Below are 20,481 nucleotides of genomic sequence, written 5' to 3'. Positions count from 1 at the left end.
ATCTAGGCTGGTTCCATATGTTGACTGTTGTGAATAGTACTGCAAAAAACATGGGCATGCGGGAATTTCTTTTGAATGCTGACTTCATTTCTTTTCGATATATACCCAAGAGTGGGATAGCTAGAGCATATGGTAGTTTTCATTTTAGTTTTTTTTTTTAAAAGAGAGAGTGAGAGAGGAGAGAGGAGAGAGAGAGAAATTTTTTAATATTTATTTTCTAGTTCTCAGCGGACACATCTTTGTTGGTATATGGTGCTGAGGATCGAACCCGGGCCGCACGCATGCCAGGCAAGCGCGCTACCGATTGAGCCACATCCCCAGCCCCTCATTTTAGTTTTTTGAGGAAACTGTGTCCTGTTTTCTATAGTAGTTGTCCTAATTTCCATTTCTACCAGTCTGTATATTAGCATTCCATTTTCTCCACATCCTTGCCAGCATTTAAAAATTTTTGGTAATAGCCATTTTAAATGGCTAAGATGAAATTTCTTCCTTCCTTCCTTCTTTCCTTCCTTCCTTCCTTCCTTCCTTCCTTCCTTCCTTCCTTCCTTCCTTCCTTCCTTTCTTTCATTCTAGGGATGGAACCCAAGGCTTTGTGCATGCAAGGCAAGTACTCTACCAACTGAGCTATCTCCCCAGCCCTGATGGTATTGTAGTTTTGATTTCCACTTCCCTGATGAGTAATATTATTGAGAATTTTTCATATATTTGTTAAACATTTTTCTTTTGAGAAGTGTCTATTCAGATCATTTGCCCATTTTAATTGGATTACTTATTTTTTTGTTAAATTTTTAAAATTCTTTATATATTCTTGATATTCTTGATATTATTAATTCTTTATAAAATTCTTTATATATTCCTCTATCAGAGGAATAACTAGCAAACATTTTCTCTCATTCTGAAGGTTGTCTCTTCACTCCATTAATCATTTACTTTGCTATGCATTAGCTTTTTAGCTTGATGAACTTCTGTTTGTCAAGTTTTGCTGTTGTTCCTATGCTTTGAGAGACCTATCCAGAGAATCATTTATTTATATATATTTTTTTGTACTGGGTTAGAACTAGTGGCGCTTTACCACTGAGCTATATCTGCTGTTTATGGATACCCAGTTTTCCCAGCATCATTTGTTAAAGAGGCTGTCCTTTCTCTAGTTATGCATTTGGTCCTTTTGTTGAGGATCAGTTGGCTCTGGATGCATAGGTTCTTAAGTTTGTTCCAATTTTTTTTTTTTTTTTAATGTCAATACCATATTGTTTTTATTACTGTGGTTCTGTAGTTTATCTGGAAATCAGGTATTATTATGCCTCTAGCTTTGCTCTTTTTTTTAAGGAAGCTTTGTTTATTTAGTTTTTTCTGTGCTTCATATGAATTTTAGGATTGTTTATTCTAGTTTTATGAAAAATGTGATTGATATTTATATGGAGGTTGCACTGAATCTGTAGATCTCTTTGGGTCATAGGTAATTTTGGTTGTGGGCTTTTTGTATATAGCCTTTATTATGTTGAGGTATGATCCTTCTATATCTAATTTGTTTAGAGCTTTTGCCATGAGTGGGTATTGAATTTTATCAAATATACCTTCTGTGTTTGAGATGATTTTGAAATGAATATGTGATTTTTCTTATCCTTCATTTTATTTTTGTGATATATTATTTTATTGATTTGCATATCGTTTTTTTTTGAATAATTATTTTTTATTTTTTTTTTTGGTCCTGAGGATTAATAGCCAGGGCCTTGCACATTCCAGGCAATTGCTCTACCACTGAACTACATTCCCAACCCTTTTTATTTTTATTTTTTTTATTGTTGGTTGTTCAAAACATTACATAGTTCTTGATATATCATATTTCACAGTTTGATTCAAGTGGGTTATGAACTCCCATTTTTACCCCGTATACAGATTGCAGAATCACATCAGTTACACTTCCATTGATTTACAAATTGCCATACTAGTGTCTGTTGTATTCTACTGCCTTTCCTATCCTCTACTATCCCCCCTCCCCTCCCCTCCCCTCCCCTCCCCTCCCCTCTTCTCTCTCTATCCCCTCTACTGTAATTCATTCCTCCCCCTTGTATTATTTTTCCCTTTCCCCTCACTTCCTGTTGTATGTAATTTTGTATAACCCTGAGGGTCTCCTTCCATTTCCATGCAATTTCCCTTCTCTCTCCCTTTCCCTCCCACCTCTCATCCCTGTTTAATGTTAATCTTCTTCTCATGCTCTTCGTCCCTACTCTGTTCTTAGTTACTCCCCTTATATCAAAGAAGACATTTGGCATTTGTTTTTTAGGGATTGGCTAGCTTCACTTAACATAATCTGCTCTAATGCCATCCATTTCCCTCCAAATTCTATGATTTTGTCATTTTTTAATGCAGAGTAATACTCCATTGTGTATAAATGCCACATTTTTTTTTCCCATTCATCTATTGAAGGGCATCTGGGTTGGTTCCACAGTCTTGCTATCGTGAATTGTGCTGCTATGAACATCGATGTAGCAGTGTCCCTGTAGCATGCTCTTTTTAGGTCTTTAGGGAATAGACCAAGAAGGGGAATAGCTGGGTCAAATGGTGGTTCCATTCCCAGCTTTCCAAGAAATCTCCATACTGCTTTCCAAATTGGCTGCACCAATTTGCAGTCCCACCAACAATGAACAAGTGTACCCTTTTCCCCACATCCTCGCCAGCACTTGTTGTTGTTTGACTTCCTAATGGCTGCCAATCTTACTGGAGTGAGATGGTATCTTAGGGTGGTTTTGATTTGCATTTCTCTGACTGCTAGAGATGGTGAGCATTTTTTCATGTACTTGTTGATTGATTGTATGTCCTCCTCTGAGAAGTGTCTGTTCAGGTCCTTGGTCCATTTGTTGATTGGGTTATTTGTTATCTTATTGTCTAATTTTTTGAGTTCTTTGTATACTCTGGATATTAGGGCTCTATCTGAAGTGTAAGGAGTAAAGATTTGTTCCCAGGATGTAGGCTCCCTATTTACCTCTCTTATTGTTTCTCTTGCTGAGAAAAAACTTTTTAGTTTGAGTAAGTCCCATTTGTTGATTCTAGTTATTAACTCTTGTGCTATGGGTGTCCTATTGAGGAATTTGGAGCCCGACCCCACAGTATGTAGATCGTAGCCAACTTTTTCTTCTATCAGACGCCGTGTCTCTGATTTGATATCAAGCTCCTTGATCCATTTTGAGTTAACTTTTGTGCATGGTGAGAGAAAGGGATTCAGTTTCATTTTGATGCAAATGGATTTCCAGTTTTCCCAGCAGCATTTGTTGAAGATGCTATCCTTCCTCCATTGCATGCTTTTAGCCCCTTTATCAAATATAAGATAGTTGTAGTTTTGTGGATTGGTTTCTGTGTCCTCTATTTTGTACCATTGGTCCACCCGCCTGTTTTGGTACCAGTACCATGCTGTTTTTGTTACTATTGCTCTGTAGTATAGTTTTGATTTGCATATGTTGAAAACCATCCTTATATCTCTGGAATAATAACAACTTTATCGTGATTATATGATCTTTTTGATAGGCTGTTGAATTTGATTTGCAAGTATTTTATTGAGGATTTTTACATCTGTATTCATTAAGGGATATTGGTCTTTAAGTTTTCTTTTTTTGGTGTGTTCTCATCAGGTTTTGTTAACAGAGTAATGTCAAGACTTCTTTACAAAGCTTATCTTGAGCTTTTCATGAGATTTTAAAAATTAATTTATTTATTCTAATTTGTTATATATGACAGCAGAATGCATTTCAATTCATATTACACATATAGAGCACAATTTTTCATTTCTCTGGTTGTTCACAAAGTAGAGTCACACCATTCGTGTCTTCATACATGTACTTAGGATAATGATGTCCATTTCATTCCACCATTTTTCATGAGATTGAAGATTGTATTTTATTGGAATGACTATAGGCATACAAATTCAAGTTTTTATAAGTACTCACGCCTGACTAAAATTGCGTGTGCATCGTATTTTCTAGAGAGAGGCTGGAAATGATTTGATCAGAATGCCAGTACACAGTAGATAAATAACTTTCTTCTCTGAGCCTTGAGTTCTTTGCCTGAAAAATTTTTTTTCCTTTCTCTTTACTTTTCTTTTTGTTCACAATAAAAGGAGATGACACACTTGAAAAGCACATTTATTTCTTGATTTCTGTTTCTGTGTGTTTTGCTGGGGCTTAAATCCAGGGCCTCCAGCATGCTAGGCAAGTGCTCTACCACTGAGTTTCACCTCCAGCCCAGCTTGATTTCTTAAGGACAGGGTCCTGCTTTGTTGTAAGTGCCCATCCTTTCATAACTAAATGCATAGTTTATTGACTCTGGTTTTGGAAGGACAGAATCTTTGCTAACTCAGTTGTGTTATGTATAAAGCTTGTACTTACAGAGAAAGTTGAAGTTGTGGTGACATAGTAGATATATTAATCATTCAGTAACTGCTTAAATGAAATTAGTTATCTGTCCCATCTCATTTATTTAAAGGGAACTCAACCTACTTTTAGGAATTCTATAAAATGATGTCTATTTTAGCTCTTGTTGATCTGACTTAAAACTCTCTTTTGAAATCATTTTCATTAGTTAAAATATATATTTCAGGTATTTAAATTAATGGGGCTGAAAACAATGTTGTCACTTTAATTCCCATTATATATAAATGCATATACTGTTGCTGCTACTAAGCATAAGCATGGCTTTTATTTGAGTGCTTACTATCAAACCTTTTTCTAACCTTTACTTCAAATGATGTCTTACACTGCAGGATTTAAAAGATGAAATGCTATGGTTTTAAATTATTTGGTGAAAGTAGAGGTCTAGAGTTAGAGCCCTTCCTTCTTGGTCCTCTCTTAGGCTGCTTCCATGATTCTAAGCCCTTTCTGAGGTAGAAAGGAAGGCACTGAGGCTAGAATGGTTAAAGAAAATGATTAACAGCACAGAGTAGTTAGACAGCCCAGTCTTTACTCCCTCCTTCCATAGTATTTCTGTTACTACTGCAGTGATAGTTGCTGTGTTAGAAATATATTCTCACGGGCTGGGGATGTGGCTCAAGCGGTAGTGCGCTCGCCTGGCATGCGTGCGGCCCGGGTTCGATCCTCAGCACCACATACCAACAAAGATGTTGTGTCTGCCGAGAACTAAAAAATAAATATTAAAAAATTCTCTCTCTCTCTCTCTCTCCCCTCTCTCACTCTCTCTTTAAAAAAAAAAAAATATATATATATATATATATATTCTCATTGTTTCATAAATGTAATAAAATTGTTTACAAGTCCAGTAAGAAATCTCAATATACTTTATCATCATACTAAATGATATTTGAAATTAATAATTTTATTTTTTCTAGACTCATTTTATTAGTGCTGCATTAAAGACTAATAGTTTTCAGCCTGGTAGCATGCTTCCTTCCAGAGCAGTGGAAAAGTATTCTGTAAAACCAGAACATCCTCATCTTGGTAGCAGCAATATGTCTTCACATCACACATGTACTTCCAAACAAGGTAAAAATATTTAATTTCTTATGGACTAAAAATGTAAGGATTTTCTTTGTGCTATATGAACTGAAAACTTATTTACTAAGTGGTGAGATTCTTACAACATTTCTGAGTCTTTGTTTTATAAAATTCTTTTTATAGATTAAGTAAATTTTAAATTATTTTTCAACTTGTTCAAATTATGAATCATGTCCTAATTTATGGTTTTAAGTAATAGCCTTTATAATTTATCAGAAACCCTTAGAAATTTAGAAAAATTTATTTACTAATAAAATTCTCCAATTTCCCTGACAAACTGCATATTTACTGTTTTTCTTGATTGTGTCAGGAAAAAAACAACTGAGTTAAAATTATAAGCTATTGTAATCCCCTCTTATTTGTAGTTTTGCTTGTTGAGGTTTAAAATTGTCCATGGTCACCTGTGGCCTAAAAATATTAAATGGAAAATTCTAGAAATAAACCAATTACAAATTTTAAATTGCATGCTGTTTTGAGTAGCATGATGAAATCTCATACTGTCTGGCTTATTAGTTTTGCCAGCACATGTGAATGATCCCTTTGTCCAGTGTATCCACACTGTACTGTTTGTGTGTACAGGTAAAAGATAATACATATAAGGTTTGGCATTATCTTTAGTTTCAGGCATTCATTAGGGTCTTGGAACATATCTCCCCAAGAGTAGGGGAGACTACTATATTTCTAAATATTTTCAGTTTGACTAATAAAAATCTGTTTATAGAATTAAAAAAATTATAATAACAAAGAAATACACAGCTAATTTCTTAAACTTTTGGAATTTAAAATAAATGAACAGATATTTTTCCAAATTATTGATGTTTTAATAACATTAATGAAAACCAAAGGACTCTTCATTTAATGATGTACAGGTCTATGTATTTCTAATATTTTATTTGTTACAACATTGTTGTATCACAGTCATTAAACACTTCTTTTACTTATAAGGTACGTTTATTTTGCAAATGAGCAGTCCTTACAACACTGTTGTGAAGTAGTGTGAGTCAGTTTTTAAGTTGTAAAAAGGAATATGAAATACAGAAAGGTTATGATTGGACTGTTTAAGGTTACTACATTGAGAGTTAGGGCATGAGAGCAAGGTCAAGAGCTCTGATTTCAGTGTGACCGAGCCTTGATCCTTCTACATAAGTGAACACTTTTCCCCCTAGTATATTTACTCAATTCCACAGAATAATTTTGTTTTTGTAGACTTAAGCTGTAAAGAAAAAAATATGACTGTTTTATCGATTGCATACTTAATTTATTTCAGTGTTTATATTAGTTATGATAACAGAAATAAATGAAAAACTTAGTTTAATTCAACAAATTCAACAATTAGCCCTGCGAGGTGACACACACCTATAATCCAGTGCCTAGGGAGGCTGAGGCAGGAGGTTGAAAGTTCAAAGTCAGCCTCAGCAAGAGTGAGGTGCTAGGCAACTCAGTGAGACCCTGTCTCTAAATAAAATACAGAACAGGGCTGGGGATGTGGCTTAGTGGTTGAGTGCCCCTGAGTTCAACCCCTTGTATCCCTCTCCCCCCAAATTCAACAAATTAAACTTTTAATTTTTCTGTGTTTTTTAATGAGTATGTGTCACTTTTAGATTTTTTTTTTTTTTTGAGAGAGAGAGAGAGTATATTTATTTTTTAGTTTTCGGCAGACACAACATCTTTGTTTGTATGTAGTGCTGAGGATCGAACCCGGGCCACATGCATGCCAGGCAAGCACGCTACCGCTTGAGCCACATCCCTAGACCTACTTTTAGATAGTTTTAATTGCAGCACAAATACAGTTTTGTATTTTTTCCAAAATAGGATGGGTAATGTGCTGACATTATAACAAGTTTGTAGAGAGGCACATCTGATACAACAGTGTGAATACACAGTCATCACACCTATGACCTGAAAAGGATCTGTATTTCTTTTTTATTAACATATTGAAAGCATTTCCTATGTTTTACATATTATTTTCACCAGTTTAATTTTTTCTTTTTTCAGTGTTGGGGATTGAACCCAGTACTTCATGCACACAGTCAAGCATTCTACCATTGAGCCACACCCACACCCTATAATTTTAAAATTTAATAACTAAAAGTCTGTTGACCTGACTGTTACCTTGGGGTTGGACAGTTAGGTAGGTTTTAGGGTGTTTTTTTTTCTTGATAAATAATACAGTAATGAATATCATCACATATTTAACACTTTTTAAAGTTTTTTTCCTTATGATAAATTCCCAAGGGTAATGTTATTTAGGTGGTATATTGCTACATGGTTTATCAATTTTCATTACCATGAAAAATGTCTAGATATACCATTTTCACCACAACTTTAATAGTACTGAATGTTGCCAGGCCTGCCAGCCTCAGCAATGGCGAGGCACTTATTAGCAACTCAGTGAGCCCCTGTCTCTAAATAAAATACAAAATAGGGCTAGGGATGTGGTTCAGTGGTTGAGTGCCCCTGAATTCAATCCCCAGTACCACACACAAAAAAATGTTATTATATTGATTTGTGTTTATTGCTTTAGTGAAAAATATTTAGTCTATTTCTTTTGACTTCTAGTTAAGAATGAAGTTATTTTTCTACTTATTTGTTAATAATTTATGTATTTATCAATCCTGTGTACTTTTGGTTTTATTTTTAATGTACAGGAAAGAATAATACTCTCTAATTTTTAAATTTTAACAAGCAAGTTAAATTTCTTATTTATTTTCTATTAAAACACCTTTAATAGAGTTTGAAGATATGGATTTTAATGAACAAAAATCTCCTTTGGAGACACCAGCACCTCGCAGGTTTGCTCCTGTACCTGTTTCAAGAGATGATGAAATGTCAAAGAAGGAAAATCCCATAGAAGAAAAAGAAAACATGGAAATGTTAGGTCAGAGAGGTAAGAAACAATTATAGACATACCTGCCTTGACTAGACCTATTTCAGATTAGGAAATTGTCCTGAAATTTTGTCACTCATGATTTGGAATTCTCTGTGTGCCCTGTAACTAGACTGATATCTCTATTTTCACTACTTTTCTGTAAATGATATTTATGGGACAAATCAGTCTTCTTTAGATTATCTGTAGGAGTTGATGGTATACATTTATAGTTATTTTTACTATCTCCTACAGGTTATTACTTAAGCTTTTATTACTATAAAAAATAATGCCTTGTTGAAGGTAAGACTGATCATTTTTAGAATGTGTTTCCTTATATTGTTTTTAGGTGTGAATTTCAATAATAAAACTCAGGGAAGTTAACATTTATCACCATGTTTCGCTGGAAAAAGTGCTAATATATGAACTATTTTACTAGAAAACAAGAACTTTTATAAGTGACCTGAGATAATAGTGTGCTACAAAGCCTTAAAATGTAGCCCTTCTAGTAAAAGTAAGTGAAAATATTAAGCTGTAGGTTTTTATTCTTAGATTCCTTTAAATGCATTCAAGTCTTACCTTAGGCAAATTTCAAGAATTTAGAAGATAATATTTATTAAAGAAACCAATTTTACGAAAAGTAATTTCTTATATAGTCTCACTAAAAACAATTCCAGGAAGATCCAAGTAATTGTGAGGAAACAAACCTCCTTTTTACTGATTTACAAAATAGTTCAATTTCTGGAGTTTTGTGATAATGATAGTTCCCTCTGTGACAGAGACAAATTTAGTCTTTTTGCCTAATATAATTCATGTTTTTACCAGAGTGGTTTATATGAGGTATAAATATTTAGTGTTACTTGGTGAGTGTATTTATAGTCTACTCTTTTGTCTTAATCTGTTTTATGTTGCTATAATGAATTCCTATAGGTTGAGTAATTTGTAAAGAAAAGAGGTTTATTTAGCTCATGATTCTGAAAGTCCAAGAGCATGGTGACTTATATGGGATTGGCCTCTGGTGAGAGCCTGCTGGTTCTTGACATGGTGGAGGGCATCGCATGGCACAAAAGGAAACTAGTCAGAGAGAGCTTGGTTTTATAATGAACCCACTCCCTTGAAAAACCTGGTAACCCATTAATACATGAATGGATTAACTCATTCATGAGGACAGAACCCTCCTGACCCAATTACCTCCCAAAGTTCCTGGCTCTCAAATACCAATAACATATAACTTTAAGGATTAAGTTTGTAATGCCTGAAATTCAGAGAACACATTAAAACCATAGCAATTGTGGAGTGAATTAAGTAGATAGTCATAGAAGCTGATTTAGGCCAGAGTACAGACATAGTGAGATGTTATATAAAGGAGAAATTAATTAATATTTGGAAAATGATACTGTATTTTTTCTATTACAGGAAATGTAAGACTGTTGGAACAGATTTTGAATAATAATGATTCTTTGATAAAGAAAAATGAATTGTTAGACATAACCTCACTAACTAGGCCGACAATGGAATGGAAACTTGAGAAAAAAAACAGGTAAAAATAAGAAATTGGAATGCAAACTAAACTAGAAAGAGTTTTGTTCATATTTCTAAAGTTTATTTAAGAATATTAATAAATTATTGTTTTTAAAAATTATCTTCAATTTAGGTACTATTTTCTGATTCTAATGTATCTTTCTCTTTTTCTATAACATAGTAGGACAGGGAATGGGTTGTGAGTATAGAAGAAATGAGGACAGCTATGAGAATGATGTGTTTGATGTTGTTAGAGAAGGGACAAATAAAGTGTCATTGTACTATTTTTACTTTTGTATATGTTTGAAATTTTATGTAAGAAAGATTTTTTTTAAAAATCAAGTAAATCTTGGCCATAATTATATTTCCCTTCTATATCATGAAAACTACAGTAATAAAAATTTAAAAGAGCCACAACTGGAGTATTTTTATGTAAATATGTTGTACAATTTTAATTTATTTACATTTAATGCACTTATTGCTAAGATATTTATGCCTGCCATATTGCTATGTATTTTCAACATGTGTCAGATCTTTTATTCCACCACTCTTCCATTAGTGCTTTATTTTAATTAAATAGATATTTTCTAGTGTACTATTTTAATTCCTTTGTTTCCTTTACTACATTTTTTTATAGTAATGTAGTTATTTATTGGTTATATAGGAATTAAAATTGACATATTAGTTTAAAACAAACTAGTTCAGATTAATATCAATTTAATTTCAGTAGTATTAAAATTTTTCTCCAATGTCTCTCTTCCCTCCCCCTTTTTTCCAGTATTGTCAAATTATATTTTGATCAATTATAAGCCCTTCTATACAGCTTGATAACTTAAAATTTATACAGCTGTTTTTTGAATCAGAAGAGCATTACAAAAATAGATGTTATTTTTTATGTGCTTATATAATTGTACCCTTTGTTTCTTCTTATTGATTCATGCTAGAATCTAATGTCTTTTCATTCTAAAGGACTTTCTTCAGTATTTCTTATAGGTTGGGTCTTTTTAAAAAAATATATATTTTTAGTTGTAGATGGACACAACACCTTTATTTTTATGTGGTACTCATCTCGCATGTGTGCCTTCCACATGCGAGATGAGCACTCTACCACTGAGCCAAAATCCCAGCCCCGTAGGTTGGGTCTTCTAGCATTGAATTCTCTGTTTTTGTTTATATGGGATGGTTTTTAGTTTCTCCTTCAATTATTCTTGTTTGTTTGTTTGTTTGAACATAAATTTATTTTCTCACATTTGTGGAGGCTAAAATCTAAAATCAAATTGCCAACAGGGCTGATTTCTTCTGAGACTTCTCTTCTCAGTTTGTAGATGGACTCCCTCTTTTGTTTCTTCTCGTGATCAACCCTCTGTGTACACATGCATGCCTCTATTATCTTCTCTTTCACTTTTGAAGGATAGTTTTGCTAGATACAGAATTTTTGGTTGGCATTTTTTTCCCTTTCAATACTTTAAAGTATCATCTTACTTCCTCTGGACTCTTACATAAAGACTGATTAAAAGCCAGGTGTTAATCTTTTTGAGGATTTTGTAATATGATGAGTCACTTTTCTTTTGATGCTGTTCAGATTTTCTCTTTGCTTGGGATTTTGGACAGTTTCCCAATGATGTATTCAAGTATGGATATTTTTTAGTTTATCCTATTTGAAGTTTGTTGAGCTTTTTAGATGAGTAGATTAATTTTCATTATACTTGGAACATTTTGGCCATCATTTGTTTCTTTTCTTTTTTTCCTTTTTTCTTTCTGTTTTGATGATAATAATTTAGATACTATTTTCTTATTCTATTATTGTTTTGCTAGCCAAGGAGAAACACAGGGACTCCTGTCCCAGAGTTGGTGATTTTTGGACCATCATTTCATTGTATATTAAATAGTATCAATGATATATGTGATGATATGCTTGATGGTATTCCATAGGTCTCTGAGGCTCTGTAAATTGAAATTTTCAATTACAGAATTTATATTTGTGTTTTTTTTTCTTTTTGGCAAGACTTCATTCTTAAATTTAACTTTAATTTTTTGAGTAGGTTTCTTTAGTAATAGCTGATTTGTAATCTTTACCTAGTTAGTATAATATCTGGGATTTCATAAGGACAGTTCTACTGACTGTCCTTTTTCCTGTGTTTGTGCTTTTTTTTTTTTAAAAAAAATTTCTTTGTGTGTATCTAAACTTTTGTTGAAAACTGGACATTTTAAATAATACAGTAAGGCAACACTAGAAGTCAGTGTTGTTTTGCTGTACTGGGAATTGTTGTTCATACAGCTGGTTATTTAGTTACTTTCCTGGATTAATTCTGTAAAGTCTGTATTCTTTGTCATATGTACCCACTGAAGTCTCTGTTTTGTGAACTTAGTCTGCCACTGATTGGAAACAAATTTACTTATCTTGATAGTTCAAGATAAGTAAATTTGTAAATAAGTAAATACGTCTCTTTATTTTCATGAATGTACACGTGCATTTATTTTTTATAAATCTGTCTTAGCCTTTACTTCCTACTCGCAGACAGCCTCAAAAGCAGTCAGATTGAGAGAGTTGGACCTTCTTTGGTCTTTTGGGGTGTGTATATAGCCCCATATATGTGTACTATCTTCAATATCCCCAGGAATATGGTAGAGCTTACTCAAACTCCACTATGGATGTCTCATTCCTCAGTTTTTTGAAGTTCATTGTCCACAGTCTTGTTTGCCTCAACTTATATCCGTATCTCAGGCAGCTGAGATTTTAACAATTTCTACTTTTAAAAAATGCTGTAAGGATAGAGTTTCTTACTGAGCTCCTGAGTTAGGTCAAATAAAGCCAAACTCAATGAAGGAGATTTTTAGAGGACCTCCAAACCTGTTATACCCTTTTAAGTTGTTGTAAGGCCATAGTTTTCAAGTCTACCACAGAGTTGAGGAAAAGGTCCTGATAATGAAATAAGTTAAAGTTATACCATGAAGTTTACTGATCTTTACTAAGAATCAGCCATTTATTTCTTGCAATAAATGATCCTCGGGTTGTTGTAAGCCTTTCTTTAATTTTCAAAGTTCTGAAATAAAATTGACTTTTTAAAAAAATATTTTTCTGTTGTTGATGACCTTTATTTTTATTTATATGTGGTACTGAGAATTGAACCCAGTGCTTCACACATGTGAGGCAAGTGCTCTACCACTGAGCTACAACCCCAGCCCCTAAAATTGATTTTGATGTTAGTGTTCTCGTTGCTTTTATGGAAGAGTGACTTTTCAGATTTCTTTCTCCACCTGTCTGGAAATACTTCTGAATATTAGTTTCTTGAGAGTAAAACCCTTTCTGCTCTTTTCCTATGATACCTAAACATTTCTGGTAAGATTAATTTTGTCTCTTATGATTTCTTGTGTTTCATATATTTATCATATAACTGGTTAATTACATGATACAGTTTGGTAGACTACCATTTATTAAAGTATGCCTAAGAATGTACCAAAAGTTCATGTAATCAGTTGTTTACTGAATTGATGAGAACTTGGGAAACTTTTCTTCTAGCATTGGAACTCTTCCTTCTCAAAGATTTCCATCCTATGAAGATCTAGGCACATCTAAAATGACTATGCAGAAGTCTAATGATGTTCTTCATGATTGTGGCCAAAAGAAGAAAGAAACAAATGACATGCTCCAGGTAAAGTGGGAATAGTGTTAAAATTGATGATTAGCAAGGTAAAAATTGTGAAGGAATAAAAAAGTTCTAAAGACAAATCAGGAGGAAGGATGAAGATAAAGGTCTGAAAAAAACAAAAACATGCAGCCAAGTCTATTCCCTTTAAACATGTTTTCAGAGGCCTTCACCAATGATTTTTACTTACTATTCTTTGTCCAGACAGAGCCACATGGTTATCTGTGGCTTTCCAACTTCTGTTGGAGAGGGAGAAAAGGAGAAAGAGAGCTGTGAATGGCTCTTGTTTTTCTAGTCCACAGTGTCTTCTATATCACCCTACAGCCAACTTGCTCTTATTTTGTTTAGCTGTCTTCAGCAATAGAACTGTCATTGGCCACTGGACTGCCTAGCATTGCTATGGATATCCCATCTCTGTTTGACACTGATATTTGTATTCCTAAATGGGAAAAAATTGGTGCCGTATGTTCTCTTGTACCTCTTCAGTTTGACAGATTGAGTCTGAAGAACATGTTGGCATGGTTTATGGGCTCAACAGTAGTAATAGATCTTATTTGGATTAAAGTAATCAATGTAAGTTTAACATGGTAATTTTTTTCCCTTTTTTCTTTTAAGCAGAAAGACTTGCCAATTATGATGAGGCTTGCTGATCTTCCACAGAATTCTGTTAAGCTTCAAACAGCCAATACCACAAGATCTGTATTGAAAGATGCTGCGAAGATTTTGAGAGGAGTACAAAACAATAAAAAAGTACTTGAAGAAAACCTAGAAGCCATTATTCGTGCAAAAGATGGAGCTGCTATGTACTCATTTATCAATGCTTTATCCACAAATAGGTGAGGCAGGATATTTGCATCCCAAAGATACTTGTGAAGCTTCCAGTTCTGCTCCATAAGTTTTTTCTAAGCATGTCACTTAATGTGTTTTGATATTTAGAAGTAGTTCCTTAATGCCTTTGAAGATATAGAACTTATTATAATGTTGGAATTTGGATATATACATGATAGGGATACTTTTTAAAAAATTTATTTGTTTAATTTGTTATACATGACAGCAGAATGCATTTAAATTCTTAGTACACAGAGCACAATTTTTCATGTCTCTGGTTGTACACAAAGTAGAGTCATATCATTCATGTCTTCATACATGTAGTTAGGGTAATGATGTCCATCTCAATCCACAATCTTTCCCACCCCATGCCCCCTCCCTCCCTTCACCTTTGCCCTATCTAAAGTTCCTCCATTCCTCTCATGCTCTCCCGACCCCCAGTATGAATAAGCATCAACATATCAGGGAATACATTCGGCCTTTGGCTTAGCATGATATTCTCCAACTCCATCCATTTACCTGCAAATGCCATGATTTTATTCTCTTTTATTGCTGAGTAATATTCCATTGTGTATATATATCACAGTTTCTTTATCCATTCATCTATTGAAGGGCATCTAGGTTGGTTCCACAGTTTAGCTATTGTGAATTGTTCTACTATAAACACTGATGTAGCTGTGTCACTGTTTTTAAGTCTTTTGGGTATAAACCGAGGAGTGGGACAGCTGGGTCAAATGGTGGTTCCATTTCAAGTTTTCCAAGGAATCTTCATACTGCTTTCCATATTGGTTGTACCAATATGCAGTTCCACCAGCAATGTATGAGTGCGCCTTTTTCTGAACAGCCTCCCCAGCTCTTATTGTATATGACAGCAGAATGCATTACAGTTCCTATTACACATATAGAACACGATTTTTCATATCTCTGATTGTATACAAAGTATATTCACACCATTCGTGTCTTCATACATGTACTTAGGGTAATGATGTCCATCTCATTCCACTGTCTTTCCTACCCTCTCCCTTTCCTGTCTGCTTCTTCCTCTCCCATCCCTTTGCCCTATCTAGAGTTTATCTAATCCTTGCTTGCTCCCCCTCCCAACCCTGCTATGAATCACCCTGCTTGTATGAGAGAAAACATTTGGCATTTGTTTTTTTGGGATTGGCTAACTTCATTTAGCATTATATTCTCCAATTCCATCCATTTACCTGCAAATGTCATGATTTTATTCTCTTTTATAGCTGAGTAATATTCTGTTGTGTATATATACCACAGTTTCTTTATCCATTCAGCTACTGATGGGCATCCAGGTCCACAGTTTAGCTATTGTAACTTGTGCTGTAATAAACAGTGATGTGGCTGTGTCCCTTTAGTGTGCTGTTTTTAAGTCCTTTGAGTATACACTAAGGAGTAGGACAGCTGGGTCAAAAGGTAGTTCCATTCCAAGTTTTCCAAGGAATCTCCATACTGCTTTCCATATTGGCTGTACCATTTTGCAGTCTCACCAGCAATGTATGAGTGTACCTTTTTCCCCACATCCTCGCCAACACTTATTGTTGTTTGTATTCTTAATAGCTGCCATTCTGATTGGAGTGAGATGAAATCTTAGAGAGTAGTTTTGATTTGCATTTCTCTAATAGCTAATGTTGAACATTTTTTCATATATTTGTTGATTGATTTTATATCACCTTCTGAGAAGTGTATGTTCACTTCCTTGGCCCATTTATTGATTGGGTTATTTGTTTTTTTTTTTTTTTTGGTGTTAAGTTTTTTGTGTTCTCTATAATATCCCAGAGATTAGTGCTGTATCTGATGTGCATATGGTAAAAATTTGCTCCCAAGCTGTAGGCTCTCTCTTCACCTCCCTGATTTTTTTTGCTGAGAAGAAGTTTTTCAGTTTTCCCTGTTTTTTTTGCTGAGAAGAAATTTTTCAGTTTGAATCCATCCCACTTGTTGATTCTTGATTTTTATTTCTGATGCTATAGGAGTCTTGTTAAGGAAGTCGGGGCCTAATCTGACATGATAAAGATTTGGGCCTCTTTTGTCTTCTATTAGGCGCAGGATCTCTGAACTAATTCCTAGGTCCTTGATCCACTTTGAGTTGAGTTTTGTGCATGGTTAGAGATAGAGGTTTAATTTCATTTTTTTGCATATGTATTTCCAGTTTTCCCAACACCATTTGTTGGAGAGGCTATCTTTTCTCCAATGTATGTTTTTGATGCCTTTGTCTAGTATGAGATAACTGTATTTATGTGGGTTTGTCTCTGGGTTCTCTATTCTCTACCATTGGTCTACCAGTTTACTTTGGTGCCAAAACCATGCTGTTTTTATTATTATTGCTGTATAGTGTAGTTTAAGGTCTGGTATAGTGAGTGATGCCACTTGCTTCACTCTTCCTGCTAAGGATTGCTTTGGCTATTCTGGATCTCGTATTTTCCCAGATTAATTTCATGATTGTTTTTTCTATTTCTATGAGGAATATCATTGGGATTTTGATTAGAATTGCATTAAATCTGTATAGTGCTTTTGGTAGTGTGGTCATTGTGACAAGATTAATTCTGCGTATCCAGGCACAAGGAAGATCTTTCCATCTTCTGAGGTTTTCTTCAATTTCTTTCTTTAGCGTTCTGTAGTTTTCATTGTAGAGGTCTTTCACCTTTTTTTGTTAGGTTTATTCCCAAGTTTTTTTTTTTTTGAGGCTACTGTAAATGGGGGTAGTTTTCCTAGTTTTTCTTTCAGAGGATTTGTCACTGATACACAGAAATGCCTTTGATTTATGCGTATTGATTTTATATCCTGCTACTTTGCTGAATTCATTTATTAGTTCTTGAAGTTTTCTGGTGGAACTTTTTGGGTCTTCTAGTAATAGAATCATATTGTCAGCAAGTAGTGCTAATTTGAATTCTTCTTTTCCTATGTGTATCCCTTTAATTTATTTTGCTCTGGCCAGTGTTTCAAGAAGTAGGAATAGAAGTGGTGAAAGAGGGTATCCCTGTCTTGTTCCAATTTTTAGAGGGAATGCTATAAATTTTTTTCCATTTAGAATGATGTTGGCCTGGGGCTTAGCATAGATAGCTTTTATAATGTTGAGACATGTCCCAGTTATTCATAGTTTTTCTAGTGTTTTGAACATGAAGGGATGCTGTATTTTGTTGAATGCTTTTTCTGGATCTATTGAGATGATTATATGATTCTTATCTTTAAGTCTATTGATGTAATGAATTACATTGATTGATTTCCATATGTTGAACCAACCTTGCATCCCTGGGATGAACCCCACTTGATTGTGTTGCACTATGTTTTTGCATTTGATTTGCCAGAATTTTACTGAGAATTTTTGCATCTATGTTCATGAGAGATATTGGTCTGAAGTTTTTTTCCTTTAATGTGTGTTTGCCTGGTTTTGGAATCAGGGTGACACTGGCCTCATAGAATGTGTTTGGAAGTACTCCTTCTTTTTCTGCTTCCTGAAATAAATTGAAGAGTATTGGTATTAGTTCTTCTTTAAAGGTGTTGTAGAACTTGGCTGTGTATCTATTTGGTCCTGGGCTTTTCTTGGTTAGTAGGCTTCTGATGGGATCTTCTATTTCATTACTTGAAATTGATCTGTTTAGGGGCTGGGGATGTGGCTCAAGCAGTAGCACGATCGCCTGGCATGCGTACGGCCTGGGTTCGATCCTCAGCACCACATACAAACAAAGATGTTGTGTCCGCCTAAAACTAAAAAATAAATAAATGAATATTTAAAAAAAAAAGAAAAGAAATTGATCTGTTTAAATTGTGTGTGTATATTATCCTGATTCAATTTGGGCAAATCATGAGACTCTAGAAATTTGTCAGTGCCTTTGATATTTTCTATTTTATTGGAGTACAAGTTTTCTTTTTCTTTTTTTTTTTTTAAAGAGAGAGTGAGAGAGGAGAGAGTGAGAGAGAATTTTTAATATTTATTTTTTTAGTTCTCGGCGGACACAACATCTTTGTTGGTATGTGGTGCTGAGGATCGAACCCGGGCCGCACGCATGCCAGGCGAGTGCGCTACCGCTGAGCCACATCTCCAGCCCCTGGAGTACAAGTTTTCAAAATAATTTCTAAGTATCTTCTGTATTTCTGTAGTGTCTGTTGTGATATTTCCTTTTTCATCACATGTTAGTAATTTGAGTTTTCTCTCTCATTAGCATGACTAGGATCTGTCAATTTTATTTATTTTTTCAAAGAATCAACGTTTTGTTTTGTCAGTTTTTTTCAATTGTTTCTTTTGTTTCAGTTTTATTGATTTCAGCTTTGATTTTAAGTATTTCCTGTCTTCTACTGCTTTTGGTATTGATTTGTTCTTTTTCTAGCGCTCTGAGATGTAATGTTAGATCATTTATTTTTTGACTTTTTCTTCTTTTAAGGAATGAACTCCATGCAATGAACTTTCCTCTTAGTACTAAATACTTTCAAAGTGTCCCAGAGATTTTGATGCGTTGTTATCTGTGTTCCCATTCACCTCTGAGAATCTCTTAATCTCCTCCTTGATGTCTTTTGTAACCCATTGTTCATTAGTCTCCAGGTGTTGGAGTAGCTTTTATTTTTTATCTTATCATTGATTTCTAATTTCATCCCATTATGATCTGATTGAATGCATGTTAGTATCTCTACTTTTTTGTATTTGTTAGGAGTTGCTTTGTGGCATAATATATGATCTATTTTAGAGAAGGATCCATGTGCTGCTGAGAAGAAAGTGTATTCACTCGTTGATGGATGAAATATTCTATATATGTATGTTAAGTCTAAGTTATTGATTGTATTATTGAGTTCTACAGTTTCTTTGTTTAGATTTGTTTGGATGATCTTTCTGTTGGTGAAAGAGGTGTGTTAATGTCACCCAGAATTATAGTGTTGTGGTCGCTTTGACTCTTGAACTTGAGGAGAGTTTCTTTGATGAATGTAGATGCTCCATTCTTTGGGGCATATATATTTATTCTTGTTATGTCTTGTTAGTGTATGGTTCCTTTGAGCAGTATGTAATATCCTTCTTTATCCCTTTGATTAACTTTTGCTTGAGGTCTACTTTATTTGATATGAAGATGGAAACCCTTGCTTGTTACCGTAGTCCATATGAGTGGTATGTTTTTTCCTAACCTTTCACCTTCAGTCTGTGGATGTCTTTTTCTATGAGATGAGTCTCTTGAAGGCAGTATATTGTTGAGTCTTTTTAAAAATCCAATCTGCCAGTCTATGTGTTTTGATTGATGAGTTTAGGCCATTAATATTCAGGGTTATTATTAAAACATGATTTGTATTCCCGCTTATTTTTTTAAATTTTTGATATTTAACTTGACTTGGTTTCTTCTTTGATTGTTTTTCTTTTAGTATAGTACCTCCCTCTGCTGATTTTCATCATTCTTTTTTATTTCCTCCTCATGGAATATTTTGCTGAGTATTTTTCTGTAGTTTAGTCTTTCTAGTTATAAATTCTTTTAACTTTTGTTCTTCTTGGAAAGTTTTAATTTTATCATCAAATCCAGCTAATATCCAGCTTAATTTTGCTGGATATAAGATTTTTGGTTGGCATCCATTTTCTTTCAGAGCTTGGTATATGTTATTTCAGGATCTTCTAGCTTTCAGGATATGAATTGAGAAATCTGCAGAGATTCTTATTGGTTTGCCCTTATATGTAATCTGATTCCTTTTTCTAATGGCTTTTAATATTCTCTCCTTATTCTCTGTTTTCATTATAATGTGCCCTGTTGTAGATCTGTTGTGATTTTGTACATTTGATGTCTTGTAAGTCTCTTATATTTGACTTTCCAATACATTCTTCATATTTGGAAATTTTTCTGATATTATTTCATTGAATAGATTGTTAATTCCTCTGGTTTGTAACTCTATGCTTTCCTGTATCCCAATAATCCTTAAATTTGGTATGAATTCTTTTTTTTTTTTTAGTTTTCGGTGGGCACAACATCTTTATTTTTTTTATGTGGTGCTGAGGATAGAACCTAGCGCCCCGCGCATGCCCAGCGAGCGCGCTACCGCTTGAGCCACATCCCCAGCCCATGGTATGAATTCTTGAATGTTCTGTTCAAGATTTCTCATCATCTTCACTGTGTGGTCAACTTTATTTTGAAGATTA

The 20,481-nt window shown here is 34.1% G+C and overlaps 1 protein-coding gene and 1 non-coding gene across 2 annotated transcripts in view; one reads left to right on the top strand and one right to left on the bottom strand.

The window, feature by feature from the left end:
• Kiaa0586 (KIAA0586 ortholog) overlaps positions 1 to 20,481 on the top strand; it is a 130,149-nt gene that overhangs the window by 22,427 nt on the left and 87,241 nt on the right. The window contains exons 8-12 of the mRNA XM_077800343.1: positions 5,336 to 5,489; positions 8,233 to 8,388; positions 9,784 to 9,907; positions 13,409 to 13,541; positions 14,151 to 14,371. Coding sequence (XP_077656469.1) covers positions 5,336 to 5,489; positions 8,233 to 8,388; positions 9,784 to 9,907; positions 13,409 to 13,541; positions 14,151 to 14,371 — 788 coding nt within the window. The remainder of the gene's footprint in view (positions 1 to 5,335; positions 5,490 to 8,232; positions 8,389 to 9,783; positions 9,908 to 13,408; positions 13,542 to 14,150; positions 14,372 to 20,481) is intronic.
• LOC113197637 (small nucleolar RNA U13) lies at positions 7,309 to 7,411 on the bottom strand. The gene has a single exon (XR_003302730.1). It is a non-coding gene; the product is annotated as a small nucleolar RNA U13 (small nucleolar RNA).

Source organism: Urocitellus parryii, chromosome 6 (genome assembly GCF_045843805.1).
Source record: "Urocitellus parryii isolate mUroPar1 chromosome 6, mUroPar1.hap1, whole genome shotgun sequence".
Classification (NCBI taxonomy): Eukaryota; Metazoa; Chordata; class Mammalia; order Rodentia; family Sciuridae; genus Urocitellus; species Urocitellus parryii.
Note: the sequence above shows the minus strand (reverse complement) of the source record. Positions and strands in the feature narration are given on the sequence as shown.